The sequence below is a fragment of the Natrix helvetica genome, assembly GCF_964273705.1.
Source record: "Natrix helvetica genome assembly, chromosome: 1".
Lineage (NCBI taxonomy): Eukaryota > Metazoa > Chordata > Lepidosauria > Squamata > Natricidae > Natrix > Natrix helvetica.
In genome coordinates, this window is record NC_138548.1 from 95,187,474 (window position 1) to 95,213,507 (window position 26,034).

The following is a 26,034-nucleotide window of genomic DNA, read 5'->3' on the forward strand; positions in this document are numbered from 1 at the left end:
TGGACTTGGCGGTGCTGCCAAGTGACATTGTTTAGGGTGGACTACATGGGGGGGACAGAGATGCCAGCAGAGTCAAATTAAGTATTTACTGAATTTGACAGACTGAGCCCAACAGGTTTACAATCACTGTCCTAAACTAACAAATGATTCAGTCCAGACATATATTCATTCATAAATCCTTTATTTGGAAGACTATAAAATGTGGCGGGAAATAACCTTCCAGGAGATTTTTTAAAAATCCCTGATGCTATAATAATACTCAAAAGGTGCAATTTATACTGTGGCTTGCACTTTTAACCCAGGGTTGGGTTCCCACTTTTGTTACTGCTGGTTCACTCAGGAACATGCTTCAGGCATGCACATGCTTGATGTGTGCATGCACAGTAGTAAAAAAATTGCTTCTGCACATGCGCAGAATCAAAAAACAAGATAGAACCGGTTCGGGGGCAGGACCAGCCGAGTTACTATCTACTTGGCCAAACCGGTCCGAACCAGTAAGAACCCACCTCTGTTTTAACCCCAAGGGAGCAGCATTAAAATTCAAACCATGCTATGAACAAGATGGTGGGATTCTTTTAAACAAAAAAAGTTTTATTCCTTAAAGTACCGCTGGTGTTTTAGAAACCATTCCTGATCCATTATGAAACTGACCTGAATAGATATGACCCTCTATTAAATAATAAATAAATGATTTCTAAGCAAATTAGCAGACATAAATAAAGTGTGTTTTCTTCTGTTCTTATGAAATCTCCACGTCAGCTATTTGTCTTCTTTTTACTATTTGTGCTAAAAATAGGATTCAGTCATGCTTGTATTAGTGTAGGATTTCTCATAGGGGTTATAACCAGGTAAATTGTTTTTCCATCCATTCTTCAGCACATCATTTGCATCTGCCTTTGTTTCAAAGTCAATTTTCAATTCATCCTGAAAAGAAATGTTTTTTTTTAAAAAAACAATTTAACAACGCAGGTGGTTACACCTAAATCCACTGTCGCAACCTTAAATGGCCAGGAGTGAAACGTGCCTTTCTTAGTTATATACTTAGTTATATACTGAAATAATAGTAATCTGAATCTAACCATCTGCCCATCACCCCTCTTTCAGAAATAAAGCTCTGATAATTCTATTGCTTAAAATTATACTAGCATTTTACCAGCTTTTTCACTTGATTCATATTTTAATTTAAGCCTGTTCCATGAAAATTCAACTTTATCATGGGAAAATTCATCCAGCTGTAACTTGGCTAAAATAAAGACATTATCAGTCTGATTCATAGGGTTCATTGGAATGGCTGTGGAATTCTGGGAGTTGAAGTCCACAATTCTTCAACTAGCCAAAGTTAAGAAACATTGTCATGAGATATTCAGAATTAGGGATGCTTGAGGAATTTGATATTATCAAATTCTTCTAACATAAACTTCTGAACAAAATAAATAGATTGGGACCCAATGATCGGTTTTCACACCTCCCAAATCTATTAATGCTATTCATAGCTCAAAACAACATGCATTTTCAATTAATTAGAATTATATATATTTGAGATAAAAACTATTTAGTGTTCTATCCTATAAATTTTAGGATAACTTCTTAGGAACCATAAGATTTTTTTGAAGTCCAGTCGTTAGTGAAAATGTCTTCATGCAAAAGTGATGAAAAAATTAAGCAGGACAGGCTATCAAGAAATAGGATGGAGTCTATTAGGCTCAACCCCATCCATTGCTCTGATATGTCAAAGAATATGTCAAAAGAATAATACAATAAACTTACTTGAAGTTCTTTACTGTTATGATCCACTCCACACCAGCAAAACGTTTTGTATTTAGGAGACCAGAAACAAAATAGATTGCAGATTGGGCGAATTAATATTGGGTTAATATCTTTCCCTTTATTAGGACCTAGATAGAACAAAAAAGTTAATTGTATATCAAAAAAGCAAATATTTTCTAATATTTTATAAAAATCTTAATTCTGAAAGCAGTCATTTCCACGTCTTGTTAAGTCACAGTCATTCTTTTAGTATAAAATAATTAGAATCCATGTCCCTAATTCATCCAGGTGTTTCACCAAATTTTGAAATAGTGTAAATCTTATCGATCCACTTGTTAGTTTTAACAACCTACATTGGACCTTCACTAATAAAGAAACATTTAACCCAATGATCGCTGGCCATTTTATTAATTCTTACCCAAATGATTCAGTTAATACAACATATGAAGTAAATTTAAAAATTACACAGGAATATATTTTGTCTCATTTGTGGAAATGATATTCCCACCGTAAGCAACAACAGGAACAAAATATGCTTGATGGTGTTCAGTGTAGTGGAAACTAAAAAACAGCATTGTGAAAAACTCCACAGCATACTTTGAATCAGCAGTATTGCCAACCAAATATCAAATGCAGTTTAAGTGCAAAGAAATGCTCTTAGAATGGGGGGAAGGGACTCTAGCATCACAAATACCGCAATGGAGTCTGAGCCATTAGATACTAAATAAGAAGTGCTTGAAATCCTAGGGCAGTGTTTGCGAACCTTTTTGGCACCGACTGCAAAAACCAGGGACGCATGCACGCGCACACATACTGGAGACCAGAAAAACAAACCTCAATTGGAACTGAATGGCAACCAGGTCCAAACCTCAATTGGAACTGAATGACAACCAGGTGCAATGTCTTGTTTACTCTTTGAGAAGTTAACCAACCTTGAGATTGTCCAGATCATGAAAAGTAAAGCTATTGTTTTGCTTGTTTCAAAAAATAGTTAAAGCCCATAAGTAAAAGAATAGTTAAAAATTAAGGTTGTTTTCAGGACTGTGAATATCAGAAAAGAACTGACCTGTCACAAAACTGATCAGTAGCCCTGCAATTATACATCCAAGACAGCCAACAGCACTGTAGTAGAGGTAAGACAAAGAATACCAGGAATCTGCTAAGTAAGGCCTGGGAAGACAAAATGGAACAAAGACAATAGTTGCTGTGCTGTACACACAATTCCCTTACCAATTGGGTTTAAATCCTAATACCATACAGATTATTGATAAACTTTAAAACACTCATAGGTTTAATTACAATTTAATGATACTTAACTACAGCAAAATAGATACATAGATAGATTGATGGTAGATAGATAGATTGAAGACAGACAGACAGATAAATGATAGAATGTTTAATATGTTTAATTGCAATTTAATGATACTTAACTACAACAAAATAGATACATAGATAGATTGATGGTAGATAGATAGATCGAAGACAGACAGACAGACAGACAGATGATAGAATGATTAATTGTAATACTGGGCTATAATTACTATGGAAAGCGATTATGAACCACTGCCATAAAATATGTAGATAGTTAGATAAGAATGGTACCTTTCAGGAGGTAAAGTAGGAACTATGGGTACAACCATATCAGTACCATTGCATCCAGCGGTTGAAAGGTAGAGTGGCAGAGTTTTTGATGGTGGAGCAGGATACACAAAAGCTCCAATGCCGACCCAAAACGCCAAAGTGATTCCAGTAGCGAGGCCACCAAAAGCACCCTTAAACAAATGCAACCATGAAACATTATTATTGGAGTTGTCAAATTTTAAATACCTGTAAATCTTCTAAGGTAGGAAATTTATTTGTCACTTCTGAAGGACGTCAGCTAATATCTGGCAAGAGACTCATAGTTTATGAAACAATAAGAAGATTGCTCATATCACATCCCAGTTAACAATAAAGTGTCATGACAGATGGATCTTTTGCTATGTTTAATAACAATATTAAAAATCAACAAAAATAGTAGATTATATATGCAAAGATAATGCTATTCTTGTTACTTACTTTCCAATTGGTACAAGGAAAAATAATTCCCAGTGTAAATAATCCCAGCATAGGTCCTCCACACATTCCATGAATACTAAGTGAAGCCTAGTTAGAAAATATATCACAGTTATCAAATATATACTGTATATATCCAATTTCTATAACCTACTGTTTAATTGTTTTACAAAGTTTTTACTTGTATAGTACATGGGCAGGGGTGGTATTCAGCTGGTTCTGTCCAGTTTGGCCGAATCGGTAGTGGCAACCTGCAGGTGGACCTGCCCATCCACCCCCACACTATGCTATCCTATTTAGCCATGTTTTCTAAGCCGTGTGCATGCATGCAAGCCGTGCATGTGGGCAAAGAGCATGTGTGGAAGGCATGCATGCTCACATTTTCGGTGCACAGTGAACCAGTGGTAAACGTATGTGAAAGCCACCTCTCTACATGGGCATACTATTGAAAAAATATTTAAGAACTTGCTTGTGAAGACACTCAAACGTGTGCATGAATATGTAAAATTATCACAACCATAATTTATGGTTTCTTGGGTCCATCCAGGAGATTTCTGTGGTATATGTGACATGGTACACATGGTAAAGCAGGAGGATCCTGCATACTTTCATGATTTAGGATTCATGAATGCAAATGAAATACAATTTAATCCTGCATATATACATTGCCTATATTTTTAAGTGCCTTATTTATTCTCAAGGATAAAAGAGATAACAAATTTAATCAAAAAGAGAAGTTGTTTCAATTAAAGAGGGTTCCATGATTACTCTTCCTGATGATAATGCGTAGGGAAAGCAACTGATGACATATGAATATGAATGGGTTTAATAGCAGATAAGCAGTCTATGAATTTAATCTGAGCAGAGCTTTCTCGCTATGGAAGTTGAAACTTCCTTATTCAGGGAGGATGATACAAATTCAAGGTCATACCAAACATTTAGTTGGGTAGTTACCTGCACAACACCACCCATGAATGATGCAACTACAGCCATTGTAGTACACAGCCCTCCAAATAGTACGCCTGGAGAAAAGGAAACAGTTTTCATTATATATACTCAAATATATTTTCATCATATTGTTGACAACCTGTGGATGGGTTCCAAAATTTCCTCCTATCAAAAGAACATTTCCTGAGATTTACTCTATATGGGACTTTTCAGAAAGCAGAAAGTTTGAGATAGAATATTTGTCCATTCTTCCCTTGTCCTTTAACCTCCATAATTGCCTGAAGCTTTCACAGAAGCTTTTCATAGAAAATAACTAGTTAAAGGGAGATGAGAAAATCAGTTGAAATCAGTTTCACATTTCCTTCTTCAGCAGAACTTCAACCTATTGAGATTTTCAACCTATTATTCCAAACTGCATTATGCAATTTGATGCTGACACCTTCATTTTGGCACTTGCTTTAAAATGATATTTTTCCCTTTCATGTTGCTGTTTTGAGGACACTGAAAGAAGGAACTTCAAATTTCAATTACTCATGGATAGAAGCCAGTGTAATTTCCAATGAAAGCATATTTTTCATCTAAAATCATTTTCATAGGTCATGATAGGAAATGTCAATTAACGAAGCTTTCATTCTATTATGATGCCACAGAATGACATTTCCATGATCTCTTTGAGCATAAATATTTAAGTCACAGTCTATCAAAGTAATCCAGTCTCTTACTTGACTATTCATGTGTATTGATGACTCTGCTTTTAGCTGCTAGGTTGTATCTTTGTTGGAATTCATTGTCTTTCAAGGATGGTCAATAGATTAAAAATTTATGCCTTAATCAATGTGTACAGATTATAAGGAAGCACTAACTTCCTTTAAGATAGTTAATATCAGAGGTGGGTTGTAGGCGGTATGCTCCGGTTTGAGTGTACCGGTGCCTTCCCAGAACACCGGGTACCATTCCGATACGGTGCTCTGGAGGGCCAACCCACCCACCCGCACTCCTTACCTGTCTTTAAACTCTTTGGTGCTTCTGCGAATGCACACGGCACATACAGCACCTGTGCGATGCTCCACCGAGCAGCTCGAGCATCACGGAGGCTCACTGAGGTGTTGCTGGATGGTAAGACACATGCACGTGCTGCGCGCATTCATGTGAAGGACGTTGGACCCTATTAATCCTCCCTTTATTTTTTTATAAAACTATAGTTTACATGCAGCTGATTAGGAACCTAACATCTCTGGATATACTGCTCCAAAGTTACTGCTGATAATTTGAGATGATAAATATCTCAAAAGGGAGCAAATCATCATTAAATAATCATACCTTTCTTTGCATATACTGATAAGAGAAATTGTCTGTAAGTTATGGCTCAGACACAGCTCTTGTGATATTGTATGAAGGACTTTTGAAAAGTGGCAAGTTTAAACATATCAGTTTTAAAGACATTTTCATTTTGAACAATAGATTAAGAAACAGTTTTATTTAAAGTTAAGAAAAGGTCATATTTTCCACCTACATAAGCCTTTGCTGGTCCAAGTGCTCGCACGATTAGACAGTTTTGGAAAACAGTTCTTGACAAAATCTTCAAATGTTACTGTTGCCAGAGCATTTATACTTGCAGCCACAGTGCTATAAAAGCAAGCATGTACAATGTCAGAACTACAGATTAGTCCTTAAAATGTGACTAGTCCTGGGATAAGTAATACTAAATTATTTCCACCCATCTACCAAATAGCCCAGTATGGCAAAATAAGTAAAAAGTAAAAGAAGAAATAAATATGAGGCAAATCAAATAAAAGAAAGAAGGATTTGAACAAACTGCCTGTTCTATATTACTAATACTGCCACCATCACTCTGTATGGTAAGATAGCTGAATCTTCTGTTCCACAAATAATAATTATTACTTGAATGTCACTAACAGTCAAGATGTCTTTATATAACATACTAAACCTGGATTAAAGCATAATTGCTTGTTCTTATAACATGCTATGCCTAAACAAAATAGGTCATGTGGTTGCTTGGTTCATAACCTACTAAAATAGTGGGATTCCTACAACTTTCATTCCTTAGTTTAGATTAGCATGTTGTTGTGTGAATTTAGACTTTGCCCAATAGAGCCAGATTAGAAATTGTGAAACTGGGAAAAAGTACACTTTATTTGAGGGCAAGAATTTTTCTAGCTGCATTCACTGAACAGAGATTACTTATTGGCTTCAGACATTATAAAACACTATGGTTTTCTGTAATCCTAACCTCTTCTTCATGTAACTCCCTAAATTAAAATTAAATAAGCATCATTGATTAATGCAGTGAATGAATACATTTAAGCTATGTGAATACTTATCTTGCAGCTTATCTTATTTTTGAGACAAGGTTTACTAGTACCCTCATAGCTAAGGATTATGATATTTTTACTATTTCGTTTATTTTTCATGAATTTTGTATTCGTTTATAAAAATATAAAGTACAAAGAAAAATGAAAATAATCAGAAAGTAAACAAGGAAAGGGGAAGAGAAAAAAGTGTAGGGTCAAGAGGAAAAAACAGACAAGCTCTTTCTAGTGAAGTAGAATAAGGTTATAACATACAGCCTTGACTTTTACTTTTATATAGTAATATATGTAAACTTTTAATATTACATAGTAATATATACTAGCCATTTCTAGTAATATATACTAGCCATTTCTAGTAATATATACTAGCCATTTCTATAACAACAAACCTATCTAATCAGCAAAGTCAAAGTTTCAATTTTTTTCCACCTCAACCACAAAGTCCAGAAGTAATTTCCAAGCAGAAACAAAGTTAGCTGTATTCTTTCCTTTAATTAAAGTGGTCAATTTAGCCATCTCTGCTAACTCCATCAGCTTTTGCAGTCAGTCTTATGGGAATTAAAGTATCTGTTCACTTTTGTGCCTAGAGCATTCTTGTTGCTGGATATTTTTTTACTATTTCTGCATCTCACATTACTTTTCCATGGCTCTCTTTTCTTCCTTCAGGGAGGGCCTGGTATATATGACTTCTCTTGCAAATAAACATGGAAATATTTTACATTAGCACAGTTATCCCTTTTTTTTATAAACAGAAGTTCTGCTTCCATTGCTTGAATAGTTAAACTCTTCATGCAGTAACTGATTATGTGATCATGCAATGACATAAATACTACAGTGTCAAAAGAGTTTTCATACATGAGAATGTTGTGCAAGGAGGTATATTTGTTTCTTTGTTGTTGCTCTTGTTTGTTTCTTTTGAATTGGTGTTGATTCCTGGCAACTTCTTGGCAACGTTTTTTGAAATGGTAGCCATTGTTTCCTTCCTAACACTGAGGGTGGCTGACCCAAGATCACACAGTTGGCTTTGTACCTAAAGGAAGAGAACTCATGGCCTCACCAAACTGGCTCTCCTGAAGGTGTGAATAAAGTTTACTAAGTTCTCTGGATAGTTTTATGGAGGATATTTAAATAGTTACCTTCAAGGAAAAATGGAAGCATTAAGAAAGTCAACATATTATTACATTTTATCTATTTTAGTTTTCCTTCCAGCTTCTTCCAAAAAATCTCTTTCTTTCTTGCCTCCCTCCCAATCCTACAAATGCAACATCTTCTAAGGAACAAGGAATCTACTCTATATAACTAAATAACTAATTTTCCTATTACAAATGGCACATTATTCTATTCCTAAGAATAAGCAGCCTTTGCCTCAAATCGCCTGTACTCATCCTGGCCTTCTGATTTTCTGATTTCTTAAAAAAATAATTAATGCTAATACTCCAATGTATGGCACATACATTATCTAATGCATGTAGCATACATTATCAAACGTATGTACCCACACACACATAATCTAACAGCACATAGATGATATCATGTTTTTAAAATAAATTTAGAAAGAGAAGATAATCTGTCTGTCAAGTTTCCTGCAGGCTTTGAAAGACAAAGAGTGGACAGCATTTCATTGTAGGAAGAGGAAAGGAAGGACACGAGGCAGCCTTTTCAAGAACTTCATTCCCTACTGCTTGGTTTGACACACCTCCATTAAATCCAGCATAGGACAGACCTTAGTGTTCCACTGAATGCACATGCAACAAATAGGCCTGGAAGTCCAGGAGCCGATGAAAATATTATCATCACAAAATATGGCATTAACTGGAGAGAGAGAAAAAAGGAGAGAAAGAAGATGAGGAACAGTCCTGCTATACAGAGCAACCTTAATGCACATATAGACCGATCTCATGAACTCCACAAATCTCATTGTGCACAAAGGAAGACACCTCTGTGCTTAATTTTCCAGTGAAGTAAATGAAGCTAAGGATCAGAGGGCCTTTGTTCCTGTAACATGGTGAGTGTAGGGTCTAGATTTCAAGAGGGAATGGACACATTGGACAGCCTGCATAGTGGCTGATTCATCAAGAAGAAATATGACCTATAAACTGATAATTCCCCCCATACCAATTCTATCTTAGGTGTCCAATGCAAGATCAAAGTGATGGGGATACGATAGTGGGGAGAGGAATACCTACATGCTGAAAGATCAATCTTCACCACTTCCTGGCAATGGAGATCCCATCCTGAGAAAATTGCTACCAGGTGTAGATAAATTGTCTATAAATAAACTGTCTTCCTTCTCTTTATTTTGCCCACTATTCTTTGCGGTAGATTAAAAAAAATGCTAGGACATCAACCAGAAGAGGTATAACCAGAATTTGGAATTTATCATACCCTTCCCCAATTTTTTGAATTTTTATAAAGAAAAACATTATACTTGGAAAAAATGCTTTAAAAAGAAGATAAGATAGCCTTTATAGTCATTTTTTTTCTAATGGGCATTCTGGCACACATTAAAAATGAAATTCTGTTGCCTGCTTTCAAAAGTGTACACATACATAACACACATATAGATATTCTATACACATACATATGTATATACCTACACCCTAACAAATAAATACATATAAATATTAATCACTGTTCATCAACACTCTTCAACAAGAAATAAGGTCAACTTAGTAGGGTTTCAAGCCACAAAGAATATGATTGCTCATTGACTTTCAGTTGTCCTTCTGCACTAAGCTAAATGGACTAATTATCTCACTCATATAGATCTTTTAAGCTCTTCTGCTGTTAGACCAGAGCTTTTAGACTCTGCCAACATCCAGGAATTCAACCTTGGTGGGGCTCAATGTTGATTCAGCCTTCCATCCTTCCGAGTTGGGTAAAATGACCCAGATTGTTGGGGGCAATATGCTAACATTGCAAACTACACAGAGAGTGCTGTAAAGTACTATGGTGCATAAGAACAATTGCTATTTAGTAGCTATTAATGTGCTTTCGTTCTGGTTCTACTTATTTATTAATCATATTTATATAACTGCCCATCTCACAAGAAATAACTATGCAGCATATAAAAAATATATACACTAATTATTTTGTTGTTATTGTTCCTCTCATTCCTTTTTAATTGCTGCACATGGAACATAGATCTCAACAAGAGTGTTTGCCAATGTCCCCGTGTCAATTCCCTCCATTTGCACCTCATTAAAAGATGTTGCAGAAATACTCAAATAATCCCGCACCACTGAGTTCAGCACAGCTGCATTTAAAGAACAATTCCAATCACAGAACAATTCTCTGTTTACAGTTTTAAATAATTTATTTACCTGATCTGGTGCTGAAATGAAATCTGCAGTCCAAGGATCACAGGTCATAAAAAAGGAATACATCACCAATCCACAGAAAACTGCACACACCAGGATGACCCATAATCCCACCAAATTAAGGTAAAGTGCACTAAGGAGAAGAAAAAAGATGAATTAGAAATCATTCAATAAAGAAAGGTGTCCTGAAAATTCTTAATTCTGTCCCAGAGTATGATAGTCACATTAGTTTTTGACAAGACATTTCTTACCACAGTTAAAAGAAGCAAAGATGTAGCCCTTTCTCTGTTTGCCACAATAAAAGAAGTCCACAATTTGCCCCTTCGTACATAATCCCAGTAGTTTGAGATCCTCTTTTCATAATGTATTTACTTCCTGTGACTCTTTCAGTGCCCAAGAGAGTTCCTTTGAAATGTACTACTAACTTTCCCTGTCCCTGACATACATGAATGTGATTTGTGTGGGAAACAACTTTGATAGTGATAATCCTTCACTCTGTTGTGAATTTAGATGGAAGTGGAATTTCACATTTAATATTTGAAATCCTATCTTTGTGGCAAGATACTCTGTTAAGATTGTTCATTTGTTTTCTAGTACTAATAAATGACACCAGTCTCAAAGGATGCTGGGCAACATACAAGAGCAATAAAAAGAGTAAGTAAATAAATAATAATAATCACAAAAAGCAACAATCAATGCTGGTAAGAGAGTTAGTTTAGTCTAGGGCAGCGGTTCTCAAATAGTGGGGCGTGCCCCCCTGGGGGGGCGCGAGGCTCCGTAAAGTGGGGCGCGTAGGCTCCCTTTCCATCTGGGTGCAACGGCGGCGAAGGCGTGGGCGAGGCATAATATATCCCGCCTGGAAGTGGGAGCACTTCGGACTGTGGATTTTCATTGGAGCCGCGGGCTGGAGCTGTGCAAGAAGCTTGCTCGGGCGGGGGTGGGAGGGAGGGAAGCATGGGACCGCCCATCTTCGCCACCACGTAGCTTGCCTCCCCACCAGCAGCTCCACCGCCAGCATTCCGTCTGGAAGCGGAAGCGCAACAGCCGCTGTTGGGGAAGGGACAAAGGGGCGGCGGTCGCCCGATCTTGCCACCGCCACCCCTTCGCCCCTGGTAACGGCGACTGTTGTGCTGCTGCTTCCAGCTGGGATGCTGGAGGAGCTGCTGGCAGGGAGGGAGGGAAGAAGGGGAGGAGGGACTAAGGATAGACAAGCAAGAGGGAAAGAGGAAAGAAAGCAGGAGGGCAGAAGGGAGGTGGAAGGAAGGAAAGAAAAGCAGACACGCCGGAGGGAAAGAGGAAAGAAGGCAAGCAGGCAGGAAGGAGGCAGAAGGAAGGAGGGAGGAATGGAACTGGAAGGGAGGCAGGGAAGGAGGGAGGGAGAAAGGAAGGATAGGAGGATAGGGAAAGAGGAAAGAAGGCAGGCAGGCAGAAGGGAGGGAGGTGCAAGGAAGGAAGAAAGCATAGATAAGCAGGAGGGAAAGAAGGCAGGCAGGCAGGGGGAAAGAGGAAGGAGGGAACTGGAAGGGAGGCAGGAAGGAAGGGAAGGAGGAAGGGAGGGTAGAAGGAAGGATAGACAAGTAAGAGGGAAAGAGGAAAGAAAGCATGTGACTACGGTGGGAGACGAGGAAAGACCGGTGTGCTATGTTATGCAGAGGTGTACTTATAACAATTTTATAGACAAATGATACTATTTACAGTCCCACGGGGGGGGGGGCGAAATGTTTTCTTCTTCCTAGGGGGGGCATGACAGAAAATAATTGAGAAGCACTGGTCTAGGGTGTTAAGGCACCATAGTAGAAAGCAGAAGAATGCGAATGCAAGTCCCACCTTGGGCCAGTCATTCTCTCTCAACCTGACCCACCTCACAGGGTTGTTGTGAGGAAAATAGGAGGAGGAAAATGTGATGAATATGAGTTGTTTGTAAAACTAATGATAAAGATATGATACAAATAAATAATAAAACCAAGCAAACCACAAAAAGCAATGATAAATCCCCAATAAGCCCAATAAAGGCAACCACAGTCAACATTAGATTTAAATAATAGTTAAGGTTGTAAGGCAGAAGTCAGGAATGGGAGCTTTCCATCTCTCTCATGCCGCACAAACCCCACAAGACTGGGGAATTTTCTTCTCAATGGCCAGTTACTGTATCCCAAGTACTATGCATAAGATAGTTCATTAAAAAAGTTATTAATAGACTTTTTAAAAATTAAAAATAATTATATTCTAATTTTAAATTACATTAACTTTGATAGCTACAGTACTTACAGTTTGGCATGCTTTTCTGTTTTACATGAAATGCATCTTTGTATTGTGGACTGATTAACCCCATAAATTCCCAGCCAAGTAAATGTTCCTCCTACTGCGATTGTCCAAAATGTGTGTCTTCTCAGAGGGTCAAAATCAAAGCTACATAAATAAAACATGAAAACTATTAATTGGCCATTGTTTAAATAGCAGACTATTAAATAGCTCCATCCCATTTTTGGGTAGACCACGTTACCCTGATAGACCGGTCTCACCGTAAAAAAAAAAGACTCACTCTCTGAGTGGTTTACAATGTCAGCATATTGTTCTCAACAATCTCGTTTTACTGATCTCAGAAGAAAGGAAAGCTAAGTCAACCTCAAGACTTGTCAGAATCAAACCCCTGGAAGTGGACAGAGTTAGCCAGCAATACTGCATTCAAATCACTGTGCCACTGGGATGGAATTATCACCCATATATGAATTGGCTATTTGATGCCTCTTATAATTTGAAATTCATGTTAAAAATAAGCATTCAGGTTGCATAAGTAAAGAGATGTATATTGAAATCAGGACTCCAGCTTGAAAAGGGCAACATGTACAATTCTTATTCAATCTGATCTCATAAATCAGCTCAGATTAACCAGACCCAATCCTGTTTAGTATTCTACACAAAGTTGGCCAGATGCTAAATTGGGCACCTTTGCGCAAAGAAAAATGGTGATGCACAAATAATGGATTTCACCAAGAAGAAGGTAAGAAGTTCAATGCTGGAATTGCCTAGGTGGTCATCTGGTCCACACCCTTATTCCTAAAACCTGCCAATGGACCTCTAAAGAAATTAAAGCAGAACAGGAGAGCAAGAGAAGATGATACTTGATTGTTCACTCACTTCTATACCCATTAGACAAAATTAGTGGAACAGTTGATTGAAATCTGTATTTTCTTCCATTTCCTCCCTTTTAAGAGTTACTATATTCCCCAGGCAAGGGAATAGCAAACTGCTTGCATATCACTGGTGTGAAAACTAGATGAACGTGTTCATAAAGAAATCAGGATTCAAAGCCTACTAGAAAGGCACTTTACTTTCTACATGATTTTGCTTCAACAATTACATTTGTAAGTGTATTTTTTTAATCTTTACTGTTTGTGTGGCCCTGCAGTATGATATTTTTTCTCCAATCCATTTTTCTGTTTCACTATTATTTTCCCCAAATTTTATCTGCTCCCGCACACACAGAAACATTTCATTCTGTGCTGCTCTGCCATTTCATGTTGCTGTAAACCTGATTGTGCTTTTATTCCCTTATCATTCTTCTTGCTCTTTTTTTTATTATAAAAGCAACTTTTATAGAAACGTATTTTGCAGTTCCCACTGAGCTACCATTCAGATTGTAGAGCAATTCTCTGTTTTTTGAATTGCCAGTTCTTTTGCATGGGCTTTCACTTTTATGGTTTTTACCCCTTTGCTTCATTTTCCCTGTAAAGTAGTTGACATCCAATTTGATTGTATTCTGGTCATCAAATCACTGCTGATTCTTTGTGAAACTATACCCTGTTTTAAATTGCTTGATAACTACATTTTATCCCTTCAGTCTCAGGTTTGCCTGAGATCATTCACATTTAACATACCAGATTTCAAGAAATTTTATTTTAACACCTTTCGAGGGTGGTGGAGGAATGAGACATGATTGGCTTCCTCACATTGGAGACCAATGGTATAATGCCTATGAAACCATAACATGTTTTAGGGTCCAGATGTACTAAACCAGGATCTTCATTTTTTTAAGACACTAATCATATTTGTTAGTACTCCAAATAACATGAGAAATAACTCAAATCTGAAAATAGCAAGAATAAATTTATTTTGAGATGCCTAGATCAAAAAGTAGATACTTTAATTTATCTGGTATAATTATTGTTTTAAAGATTTTGAGAAATATCATTTCGAGTTTGATATACTCCCACTATATACTTGATGATGTGTATTACTGACACATGTATTAACTGAACAATATGGCCTTATGTTTTAGAAGTTTCTAAAATACCTAGACTTCTAGTGTTTTAAGCTAGATGTTGTGATTAAATGAAAACTGTAATGCAATTCTTTAAAGTTAAACTGTGAAATGATACTTAGATGTAATATATTTGGCCTGTGAAGGAAGAATAGGAATCACCATTTTTGAAAAATAAGCAGAAAATATTACTTTGGGTTTACTGAATCCCACACAGGGATCCAGAGTTTTTAAAACAAGGTGGGAACTTTTGATTGTCTTTGTTGGTGATGTAAGAAATTGGAAGGTTCTTTAACTCCTATGATTTGGATCCATTCTGTTATAGTTTGGATTTAGTTTCAAATTAATATATAGTTTAATTTAATTTTGAAAGAAATAAACAGGCATTCTCCAATTCTTAGTTATTCTACTTGCATTCCAGTATGAGCCAAAGAGTTTCATTCCTCCATCATGTGTACTAAGCTGATAGAATTGGAGGGGGGAGCTAACATTTTATCTTCTCCTTGACTTTACCATTCTTGGAAAATTTCTACCATTTTCAGGGTATGTCAAGGTTTAAAATATACTCCCATACATAGATGTTGCTGCAAAGTTAAAAATTATTATCTTTCATTAAGGGACCATTTTTGACATAAACCTATCATTATAAACACCAAATCAGATCGTGAGAAGCCATTCTACTTACTCAAAGACATTGAGACGAGATCCATTTTGAGCAGTTTCCCAAACGTTTCCCAAACCCCCAGTCTTAAAAGTTCCTTGAACTAAAACTGTCAGGAACCCAACCAGCATAACAATCAGTTGAAAGGCATCTGTCCAGACAACAGCTTTCAACCCTCCCTAAATCAAAGGAAAAAAAATAAGATTTTATTTATCTTGATTTTGCACCAATTCAGTATAAAACTCTAATTCCAGCAAGGTTTTATTATGTTGAATACTGATTAGTCCCTTTCTTTCTACCCACAGCCAATTGTTAGTGCATCATAGGACAGAATTCACATACAAGATACTTTATTTACAGTGATAATTCACAATAATCACACGTTTTAAAAGAGACTATGAACAGAGGTGGTATTCAGCAGGTTCTGATCAGTTCTGGAGTACCAGTAGTGGAAATTTTGAGCAGTTCGGAGAACCGGTAAAAGCCACCTGTGACTGGCCCCACCCCCATCTATTCTCTGCCTCCTGAGTCCCAGTTGATTGGGAGAAAATGGGGATTTTGCAGTAACCTTCCCCTGCTATGCCTACCAATCCATGTCACACCCACACAACCAGTAGTAAAAAAAATGAATCCCACCACTGACTATGAGTGACCCAAGAATATGGGCCACTCATAGTCCATCATTGGTAAGCCTTCCCTTCAATCCTATATAGATTTTTCAGCCATTTCCCTAAGTAAGTGCAGGCTTAAAACTGAATAAAGGACAGGATAGTTGATATATGATTATTTTAAGTCTGAGCACAGATCCCAAATATTTATGAGGGATCACTTATCTCCAATAGTTTCTGTCCACTTAGCATGTTCTAGTAGAGTAGGTATACTCCTGGTCTCCTCTATGAAATGACATCATTTTTTAAAAAATTAAGGAAGTATGACTTTTTCGTTGTACCTCTAACCTTCTGGAAACAGCAATCACCCAGAGGTGAGGATAGTGCCTTCTTTCTGTGGGTTCTAGAAAGTTCTTAAAATTTGCTTTTGGGCCCTGCCTCAGGTTTGATATATTGCCTTTTTTTCTTTTTCTTTTTTTGCGTGGCTGCCTATGGATATATTGCATGGCTGCCTATAGAATTTAGGCTTTATCTGTTTTTATGGATTTGGGTGGAGGTATAGGTTCTCCAGAATTCAGCAAAGGTAAGCAGCCATGATAAATGTAATTGATAAATAAAATAGGGTTTTAGATCATTTGGAGAAATAGTGTGCATTGAGGTAACATAAAATAAGATATGGTTGCAAGTTATATACCCACGTTCAGTCTATCATGTATTTAAATAATTGGGAAATAGTACCTCTATTGAAAGCACATTTAACTGAACGAAAGTATGGTTTAGGTGAATATTTTGAAACAAATCATACATTTGAGAATATAAAATGTTTGATTTTTGTAGAAAAAAATACTGAAGTTTCCTAGTTCATCTTAATATTTGTGTTCAGCTGTAAAACCCCATTAACGTAAATGCCAGTTATTTAACCATTCCTCTAAAAATGATTATAGTTGAACTATAGCAGAAACATACCAGTGTACAGTAGAAGGTGCAAACGATTCCTGTTGCAAATACTGAGCCCCAAAGATTAAATCCAGTCACTGGAAAATCAAAGGGAGTGTAATTAAAAGTAATACTTCAGGTTACTTTAAATCAAATTAACTATAGTTGTTTATTTTTAAATATACAATAGTATGAGAGAAAGTACTGTTACTTAATCTGTTCCCATCAGTTTCTTTTATGTGCTGCAGAACTAAAAAAGTTTCCACCTTTTATAGTCTTTTGCTTTCATTTGCACAGGTGGTAAATTCAGTTGGTCAAATACATGGGCCAAATCTCAAGAGAAAGAAGAAGAATACCTATCATCCACCCCCCAAAACTACCATTTGCAGGAAACACCAGATCAATAAGTGAGAAACCTCAGCTTTATCCTGTTTCACATTACGTAAGACATTCAAGCAATGGGCTGGAAGGACAGAGAATGTCAAAGTACAGAAGAAAGTCTTAATCTATTACCTTAAACTGGGCCCTTTGCCCAGAACTTGAGAAAACTATTCAGAATCTATCTTCTCTAGTTACTTTTTAGCAAAAGGGGAGGGGGGGTAACATATATCAGACGGAATAAAAGGAAAAGTAAGGGGAAGGGAGTTTTCAGATAGGCAGATAACAGGAAACAAATTTCTCTTTTCTTCTGTCCTTTTCAAGTCAACAACAAAGCACTTACCTTGATTGAGAGCCAAAGCTGGAGCATAAACTACCACTCCTGTGTAAAAGATCTATAAAGAGTAGAAAAACTATTAGTAAGTATTTCAAAGGGAATATTCATAGGGAGCAAAATCAAAAGAAGAAGGAGATTCATCTGGGATCATATTCCAAGGTTTTGACTGGAAAGTGGCTGGCACCCAGAGGGAGGCTCACACACAAATGGAAATATATTATTTATGAACGATATTCATTCATTTCTCTACATTGTCTCCAGTTTACAATGCCTTTAACATCTGTGTGACCATGTCCATCTTTTAGATTGAAAATACTAACAGCAGTTCTAGCTACTACTAGCAGGAAAAATGCCTATGATTCTTGTCCTAAATAATGTAGATTGATTTCCAGATTGTAACATAGATGTGTTACATATTTCAGACTAGGCTTCAATAAAAGAACTCAAAATGGATAAAATTCATAGAATATTATTGAGCCACTTGTGGTCTATTTTAATCCATATAATTCAGGGGTGGTTTCTAGCTGGCATTACTGCCGGTTTGCTCATGGGTACACGTGGGTGCACATGGGTGCGCTGTATGCATGCTCTGCACGCATGCTCAGTTCGACAGAAATTGTTTTGTGCATGCGCAGAATTCAAAAGCAAAAGGGCGACGGTGACTGCGTCAACCGGGAAACTGGTTCAGAGGCATGGCCAGCCTAGGTCACTGTCGGTTCTGCGACCCAGGCTGGCATAACACTACTGGCTTGGCCAAACCAGGCCAAACCAGTAGGAACCCACCTCTGATATGATTGTTTTGAAAAATCTGCAGCAAAATACCTTGTACATGAGCTCTGAGCTCTAGAAGTGCTGGACCTCAAGTTCCCCCAGTTCCCATTTCAATTTGGCCTTCCTATAATTTCATTAACGGATGATGCCAGAAATGTTGGCACGTACAAAGGTACATCATAATTAATTAAATGTATTTAATTGATACATTTGAATATATACTGTGGTTTATTCAGAAGATTACCCAGCTGTTTTGACTGAAATTTATTCTGTGGTAAGGCTGTAATGCTTAAAGTTAGAAGTTTGGGAAACGCTTTGAACTTTTCTCAACATATTATGATTGGTCTTGTTTTAATCAGAGGTCATTTTGTATGCATGTGTGAATGATCCCAATCTGAAGCAAATCCAAAGAATAAACTAATTATCCTGACATCAGTACTTGGAAAGAAACTGGAAAAGACTTTTAAAAAATCTGCAAACATCTAGAAACATAAAGTTATAACTTGAAGTCACCGTGTGTTTATTAAAAACAGATCATGTTTTAATAAAGTGACTAAATTAGAAGACCAGTGAAATGCTGTGGACATAGTAGATTTAGAGTTCAGTAAGGCATTTGACAAAGTATACCACAACCCAGCTCTTAGTAAGCTAGAAAAATATGGAATAGACAGCATCACCACCAGATGGATTTGTAACTGGCTGACAAACCATACTCCGCAAGTAGTTCTTAATGGTACTACATCTACATGGAAGAAAGTAAGCAGTGGGGTATCACAAGGTTCTATCTTAGGCCCTGTAGTCTTCAATATCTTCATAAATGATTTAAATGAGGGAATAGAAGAATTTATCAAATTTGCAGATGACATTAAGCTAATAGGAATAGCCACAGACTGAAACGAAAGCTCAGAATCCAAAAAGATCTTGACAGACTTGAACAATCCAACAAAATGAAATTTAACATGGAGAAAAGCAAGGTTTTACACTTAGACCAGAAAAACAAAAGGTACAAGTACAGATTATTAGGGAAAGCCTGGCTCAAAAACGTTAATTGTGAGAGGGACTTTGGAGTCCACTGGACAACCTTTTTTTTTTTTTTTGCAGTTCTACAGAATGACATAAAATTGCAAATTAAACCATTTCTAAAAGGTGCCAATCTACTGCTGATGCTTTTTTAAGTATGTGGAATTAATTTAGAGAGTGGAATTGTCTGGGAACAAACATTCCCCTAAGTAAGCAGATGTATGAAGTTGCCATCAAGAAAAGCCAATTAACCTTATAGTGCTTACAAAGCAATCTCAAACAGCAACAGAGCTCTCATCTTTCCATTGGCTATTTGTGATTCACACAACACTGTTTCCTGAAAATGATTTCTTGGTATATGGTTGCCTAAGATGTTGGAGGAAGGATTTTCTCTTTATCATCTGCAAAGTACAAATAAAGATGTTCCTTAACTCCTCTGAAGCAAATAGCACTTAAAGAAATATTTACCTACCGTACCTCTGGCATTCCCTAGAAAGAAGACTGGCTTATTATTAGAAGCATGAAAACCAAAATCTCACAGTTATTAAACATTCCACATTCTGAATAAAGTTACATGGATGTCTTCACAAGTTCTGTGAATACATCAATTAAAAATAGTAGGGATTCTCTCTGAAATGGCCAATCAGACTGCACTGCATCCCTGGAGCATGGGAGTATGTGGTACAAACTAGTTCAAGATAAATCATCCATGACTCCTAAAGCCCTGACATGGATCTGTTCTATAATCTTCTGTATAGTGTATAGATTACACTATTTACTTTACTCTAAAGTACAACATAAATGGTAGCTAAAATGTTTGCAACAGGGATTAATCTAGAAAAACATGTGTCTTTTTACAGTCCCACAATCTATGTTGAAACCTGTTCTACATTTATCTTTAATGCAGAATGTTAAGCAGTCTAGAAAAAGTCTAGATCAGGAGTGTCAAACTCAATTTCATTGAGGGCCACATCAGGGTTGACCTCTGTGGTGGATGGGTGTGGCCTATGGGGTGGGTGTGGCTGACTGGATGAGTACAGCAACTGCCCAAACTGCTGGCATGTTTCCTCTTTGCATTGGGTAGATTGGGCCAAAGCCATGCTGGCCCAATGTTTCCACTTCGGATTGGGTAGACCGGGCAGAAGCGAAATGAGCTGCCCCTTACATTTTACAGTACAGCACTGCAGGCATGATCCAATCACATCAGGGGCTGGATCTGACCTTGTGTTTGATACCCCTGGTCTAGAAATGTTAGTTAATTTTTTAAAAGGTAAAGGGATCCATGTGGATTTTATTCCGCTAGTCATTGCCAACTATAGGGAGCAGTGCTCATTTCTGTTTCAAGGCCATTCAGTCAGTGTTGCCGAAAGAAATTTCCATGGTCCTGTGGCCAGCATGACATAATGGAGTGCTGTTACCTTCCTGACAAAGTGGTACCTATTTATCTAATCGCACTTGCATGCTTTTGAACTGCTAGGTGGGGATGAGCTCGAGCTGGAATGGGAGTCATCATTTCAGCTGACAAGCACAGCATCTTTACCACTAAGTCATCACGCTGCCCCTATTAAATGCTAGTTAATGGGGTGATGAAAATCTAGAAAGATTATACTCTTCCATCTGTAAATGTAGAATTTGATGCTATGACAAATCCATGTGATCTAGAGTCTCCTATGTCCAGGATTTTATCATGCTTTAATTTTCAAAACACTATGCAGACATCCTCTATCACATTCACTGTGTTGTAGGAGAAAATGAAGCTGATTTTGAACAAAAGATCTATCTATTCTGTAGATTAGGGCCAAAATATTTTAAAATCACAATTTTCATGCAAATGAAGAAAATGTCTTACCGTTTGCAGTATGTAAATCAGGGTTGCTGCCATGCGAACAGGCTTGTTAAATCTTAACTCCAGGTACTAGGGGAAGGGATGGTTATAGTAAATAAAAATATCTGTTGCTTTATCATCCCCTGTATTACATTTCATTCAAGAAATAGTTCCAGTAATGACTGTGAAATGATCTTCCCATAGACAATCCAGCAATTGTGTGTGTGTGTGTGTGTGTGTGTGTATGCATAATTTTTGCTTGTTTGTTTCTTTTATAATGTTTTTGTTGTGTATATTGGAGGTAGTGACCCTTTGAGAGATGTATGCAATGAAATTTCATTTTAATGTATGCTGATTAGTGTACATTTAAAATGACAATAAAGTTATTCTAAATCGAACTGGAAGTTCAATTGGCATAGGTAGTCCTTGATTTAGTGAGATAGTTGCCCCAATTTATGATCTTTCTTGCCACCGTTGTTAAGTGAATCACTGCAGTGGTTAAGTTAGTGGCATGGTTGTTAAGTGAATCTGGTTTCCCCATGGACTTTGCTCGTCAGAAGGTCGCAAAAGGTGATCACATGACCCCAGGACACTGCAATGGTCATAAATATGAGTCAAGCATCTGAATGTTGGTCAAGTGACCATGGGGATGCTGCAGTGGTCATAAGTATAAAAAATGGTCATAGGTCACTTTTTACAATGCCATTGTAACTTCAAACAGTCACTAAATGAACTGTTGTAAGTTGAGGACTACCTGTAACTTGTCCTACATCATGGAATGAAGACATGGGATTGATAGGGCCCATAATTTTATTTTACTTGCAGCAATGGTCAGTAACATTGCACACACGGGTTCAATAATGGATTCCAGGAAGTTCTCCAGAAATGTCAAGTATTTATAAGACAACTTAAATCTCATAGAAGTCTTCATCTTTCAATATTAAAACTTGGATCTGTGTGGATATCTGCCTAAATCGTTCCATGGGTTACAAACTACACCTAGAACCAAAAAGTGTTGTCAACCATTACAGAAACCTGCAGAGTGTTCTATAATTACATTTCAAAAACCCGGAGTGTATTTTCTCATCGTGAAATATTTCAGTTCCTTTGGCAAGTTGGACACTATAATTTTACATCTCTATATGAGGGTTGAGTGGTTCCATTTATGAGATAATTGGATTCTTAATGGTTTCTAATGGGAGGTTAGTTAAATAATCCTTATTCCCCTATTAAATCATTAATCAAACAATTAAGTTGAGAATGTAACATTAGGAGAAAATCCATTGTCCCAGAAACAGCCTCTCTTTTTACTGAGATGGGATACTATAATCTATAAATTACTATTTGCTACAGTTCCTTGAATTTAGTTCATATACATATTCTGGACAAGTTTAATTTGTTTCTCCATTTTATTATTCTGACTTTTTAATATGCAAATCATTCAGCGTTAGTTGGAATCAGACATTCTTTGAATCTATGTAATGAATAAAATATACACAATGATAGGAAATGAGAGAAGCAAAATTGATTTTTAAACATTGATTTTTATCTGTATTTTCAAAAAGATTCTAAATATGTCTGTCTAACTTCCCTCTCTCCTCCTCCTCCTTCTCCCTCCCTCCCTCTACCTCTACCTCACACACATACACTCATACTAACATGAGACAAGTGATTGTATGAAACGGAATCCTTATTTTTAATATTTCAATATGGGAGGGGTAGGTTTTTGTCAACATATCATTACACCTCTTCTTTTCTATTTCAAAAATAATAATCATTTTATGTTACTGGAGATATTTTTACAATGTTCTAACAGTTTAATGAGAATTATTCTCTATCTTTGCAATCTACAGATAATTGTAGGAAATGATACATTTGTAAAAGTTGATCATAATGGTCCCTTTCAGTTAAATATTCAGTTTATTTAATTTAATTTAATAAACTCAAACTCAAATAGTCTGTCCTTTAGAACAAAAGCATGCCTGCTATTATCTAATTTATATACAAATCCATTGTCTTTGTTGATTTTAACTCATTTTCTGTCTCCATATTAATGTAGGTTTCTCTGCATCTTGCTGCCTTTTAGATATATTGTGATTGCTCTTCCCAACATGGCAAGTTTGCAGAAGAGATGATGTCATGTCAGGCATCTCTTGTCTCAACAAAGGTAATGCCAAGATGTCTTAGATGGCCAAATGGAATGTGGTCCAAGATCTGGAGAAAGAATCACTTTCTAGAAAAGCGAACTTACCTCATAAGTGCTTGTGATCCCAGATCTGTAGAAAACAGGTAGAAAAAGTTCTGAGGTAGAAATGATGACAAACGTATATGCTATGGCAAAGAGAAGGAAGGATGCTCCATGGCGATAGACCTCAGCTGGGGTTCCCAGCACAGTGACAGCTGACATGAAACTAGCAGTGAGGGAAAGAGCCACAGGTCCACAGGTCATCTGCCTACCACCAATCAAAAAATCCCCAGAGCTTGCTTTTTTCCGCTCCTTAATTGCAAAAAAGATCCCAATGCCAGAAGAGACCAGAAAAAGGGCAGCAAAGACCAAATAGTCCCAAATTACAAAATTTTCCACAACTGGAGGGATGAACTTGCCCATGGTGGTAATTAGCTGTCTTCTTGTCAGTTTGAGCAATTCTTTTGACTGTTTAAAGAAAGACCTTCCAAAGGGAGAAGAAATCTACAGTGCCATGAGTTTAGCAATTCGATTTTCCAAAAGACAAATATAATCCAGGGTCCAACTGATATTAACTTCAGACTTCACTCCAAAGTCATGGTGCAGAGATGGTTAAAAAAAAAACAATTGTGGGTAGCTTTTCATATAATGTCTTTCTTGTCAAAGAAATAGTCAAGGCTATTAAAGATTGAAAAAAGGAAAGACCCAAGAGTTCACACCCTTTTTATCTGACAGAGCTTATTAAGGTTAAACATTACTTTAGCACATTGAGTAACTGCATTGGATTGGTCAGCCTGTTATACAATGAACATTTAAGGGGGGGAACAATGCTGGATCTGACCAAAGGCCTAGGATGTCCAGTACTATATTCCTGCAGCATTTTGCCAAATATCTATGAAAAATATATCAGCCAGAGATGTATGAATTAGCCTCCTCCTATAGATGCTCTTCAACAATTATTATACAAAGTCTCTGATATTGAAACTCATATATAAGAAAATGCATTGTCAAAAAAAGTAAATCTGGTTGAGTGAAAAGTTAACAAATTAATGGTCTGTGATAAGATAAATGACACTGCTATCATGTCTCCCCTATGATAGCAGTGTTCCAATATCTCAGGGGTTGCCACAAAGAAGAAGTGAAACTATTTTCCAAGGCACCTGAGGTTAGAACAAGAAGCAATGGGTGGAAACTAATCAAGGAGAGAAGCAACTTAGAACTGAGGAGAAACTTCTGACAGTTAGAATGATTAATCAGTGGAGCAGCTTGCCTCCAGAAGTTGTGAATGTCCCAACACTGGAAGTCTTTAAGAAGATGTTGGATAGCCATTTGTCTGAAATGGTATAGGGTTTCCTACCTAGGCAGGGGGTTGGACTAGAAGACCTCCAAGGTCCCTTCCAACTCTGCTATTGTATTGTATTAAGTTTAATAGCTTTGAAACTTTAGAGATTGTTGGGCATGATCATTTGTGGAAAATCCAGATAAACCAGTTGGAATCCTCTGGGAACTTTTTCCATCGACTCAGGCTTAGTTGCTCTCAATGCTGACAGACATTCATATAACTTATTTCTATACTTAGGATCAAAACACACTACATATAACAACTCATAAGATCCAAAAGGCTATCTGTCCCTCTCTTGATCTTAAGAAAAATTAAATTTTGGAACTAAGATTTAGAATACAGAATTGATAGAAGGATAATTCTATCCTCATTTATCTGCTCCCAAATATATTGTCCTATACTTTCTTATCCTGCCTTTATGTTCCATGACAATGTCAAAATATTCGCCAAATTTCCTATTACACTTGTCACCTGATTTAATTTGTATGTTTAATTTAGATGTAGCCTGCTAAAGCTGCATAGTGGTTATAGAGCGTTGGATTGGAATTCTAAGCATTTGGCTCAAGCGTCCACTTGATCAGGCAGTAGTTGGATAACTAGATCCCTGTAAGTCAGCTACTTTTTCTTTGCCCAATAAATTTATATAGTAGATAGAATATAAGATAGAACAGAGGATAAATGTACAGGAACAGGATAATAGGGTAAAATAGCCAAATCAAGCTTAATTGTTACTGAAGTATAAATCTTCCTATAAACTAAACAACTCAACCTGCTCAAGTAGAGCAGGGATGTCAAATTCGATTTCATTGAGGGATGCATCAGGGTTGTATTTGACCTCTGTGAGGTGGGATGTGTGGCTAGGGAGGCATGGCCAACTCAATATCCATTTTCGGCTGCAATAGCTTCCTGCAGCCCTCTGCCAGCAAAAATAGAGCTCAGGGTGCACCCCTCCTGAGTTCCTTTTTGACTGCAATGGCCTGCTGCAGCTTTCTGCCAACAAAAATGGAGCTCGGGGCGCCTAGCTCCATTTTTGCTGGCAGAGGTTCAGCAGGCCACTCCTTTAATGTTTCCAGGGTGGCCCTGCAGGCACATCATAGGCCCTGCAAGCCTTGAGTTTGACATCCCTGAGATAGAGGGTTTCCATGATTGAATTTTCCATGCCTCTGACCAAAGAAAGAGCTGGGTTTTGCATTTTGTCCTTTGACCTGCTATTTTTCTCTATTGATGGCATCTTTTCTCATTTAGTTATTTGCAAGCACAGGAGGTTTCATCTGTAGTTTGAACAGTACA

The 26,034-nt window shown here is 37.1% G+C and overlaps 1 protein-coding gene across 1 annotated transcript; it reads right to left on the reverse strand.

The window, feature by feature from the left end:
- Positions 1–184: 184 nt before the first annotated feature.
- Positions 185–24,083, reverse strand: SLC5A12 (solute carrier family 5 member 12). The gene is made up of 15 exons (XM_081938465.1): positions 23,469–24,083; positions 21,242–21,307; positions 17,608–17,659; positions 16,917–16,984; positions 15,367–15,521; positions 12,689–12,829; positions 10,424–10,553; positions 8,824–8,912; positions 6,284–6,396; positions 4,777–4,844; positions 3,826–3,912; positions 3,370–3,539; positions 2,834–2,937; positions 1,768–1,895; positions 185–924 (listed from the first exon to the last, which is right to left on the reverse strand). The coding sequence occupies exons 1-15, from the start codon at positions 23,823–23,825 to the stop codon at positions 787–789; spliced, it is 1,866 nt and encodes a 621-aa protein (XP_081794591.1). The 5' UTR covers positions 23,826–24,083; the 3' UTR covers positions 185–786.
- Positions 24,084–26,034: the final 1,951 nt, after the last annotated feature.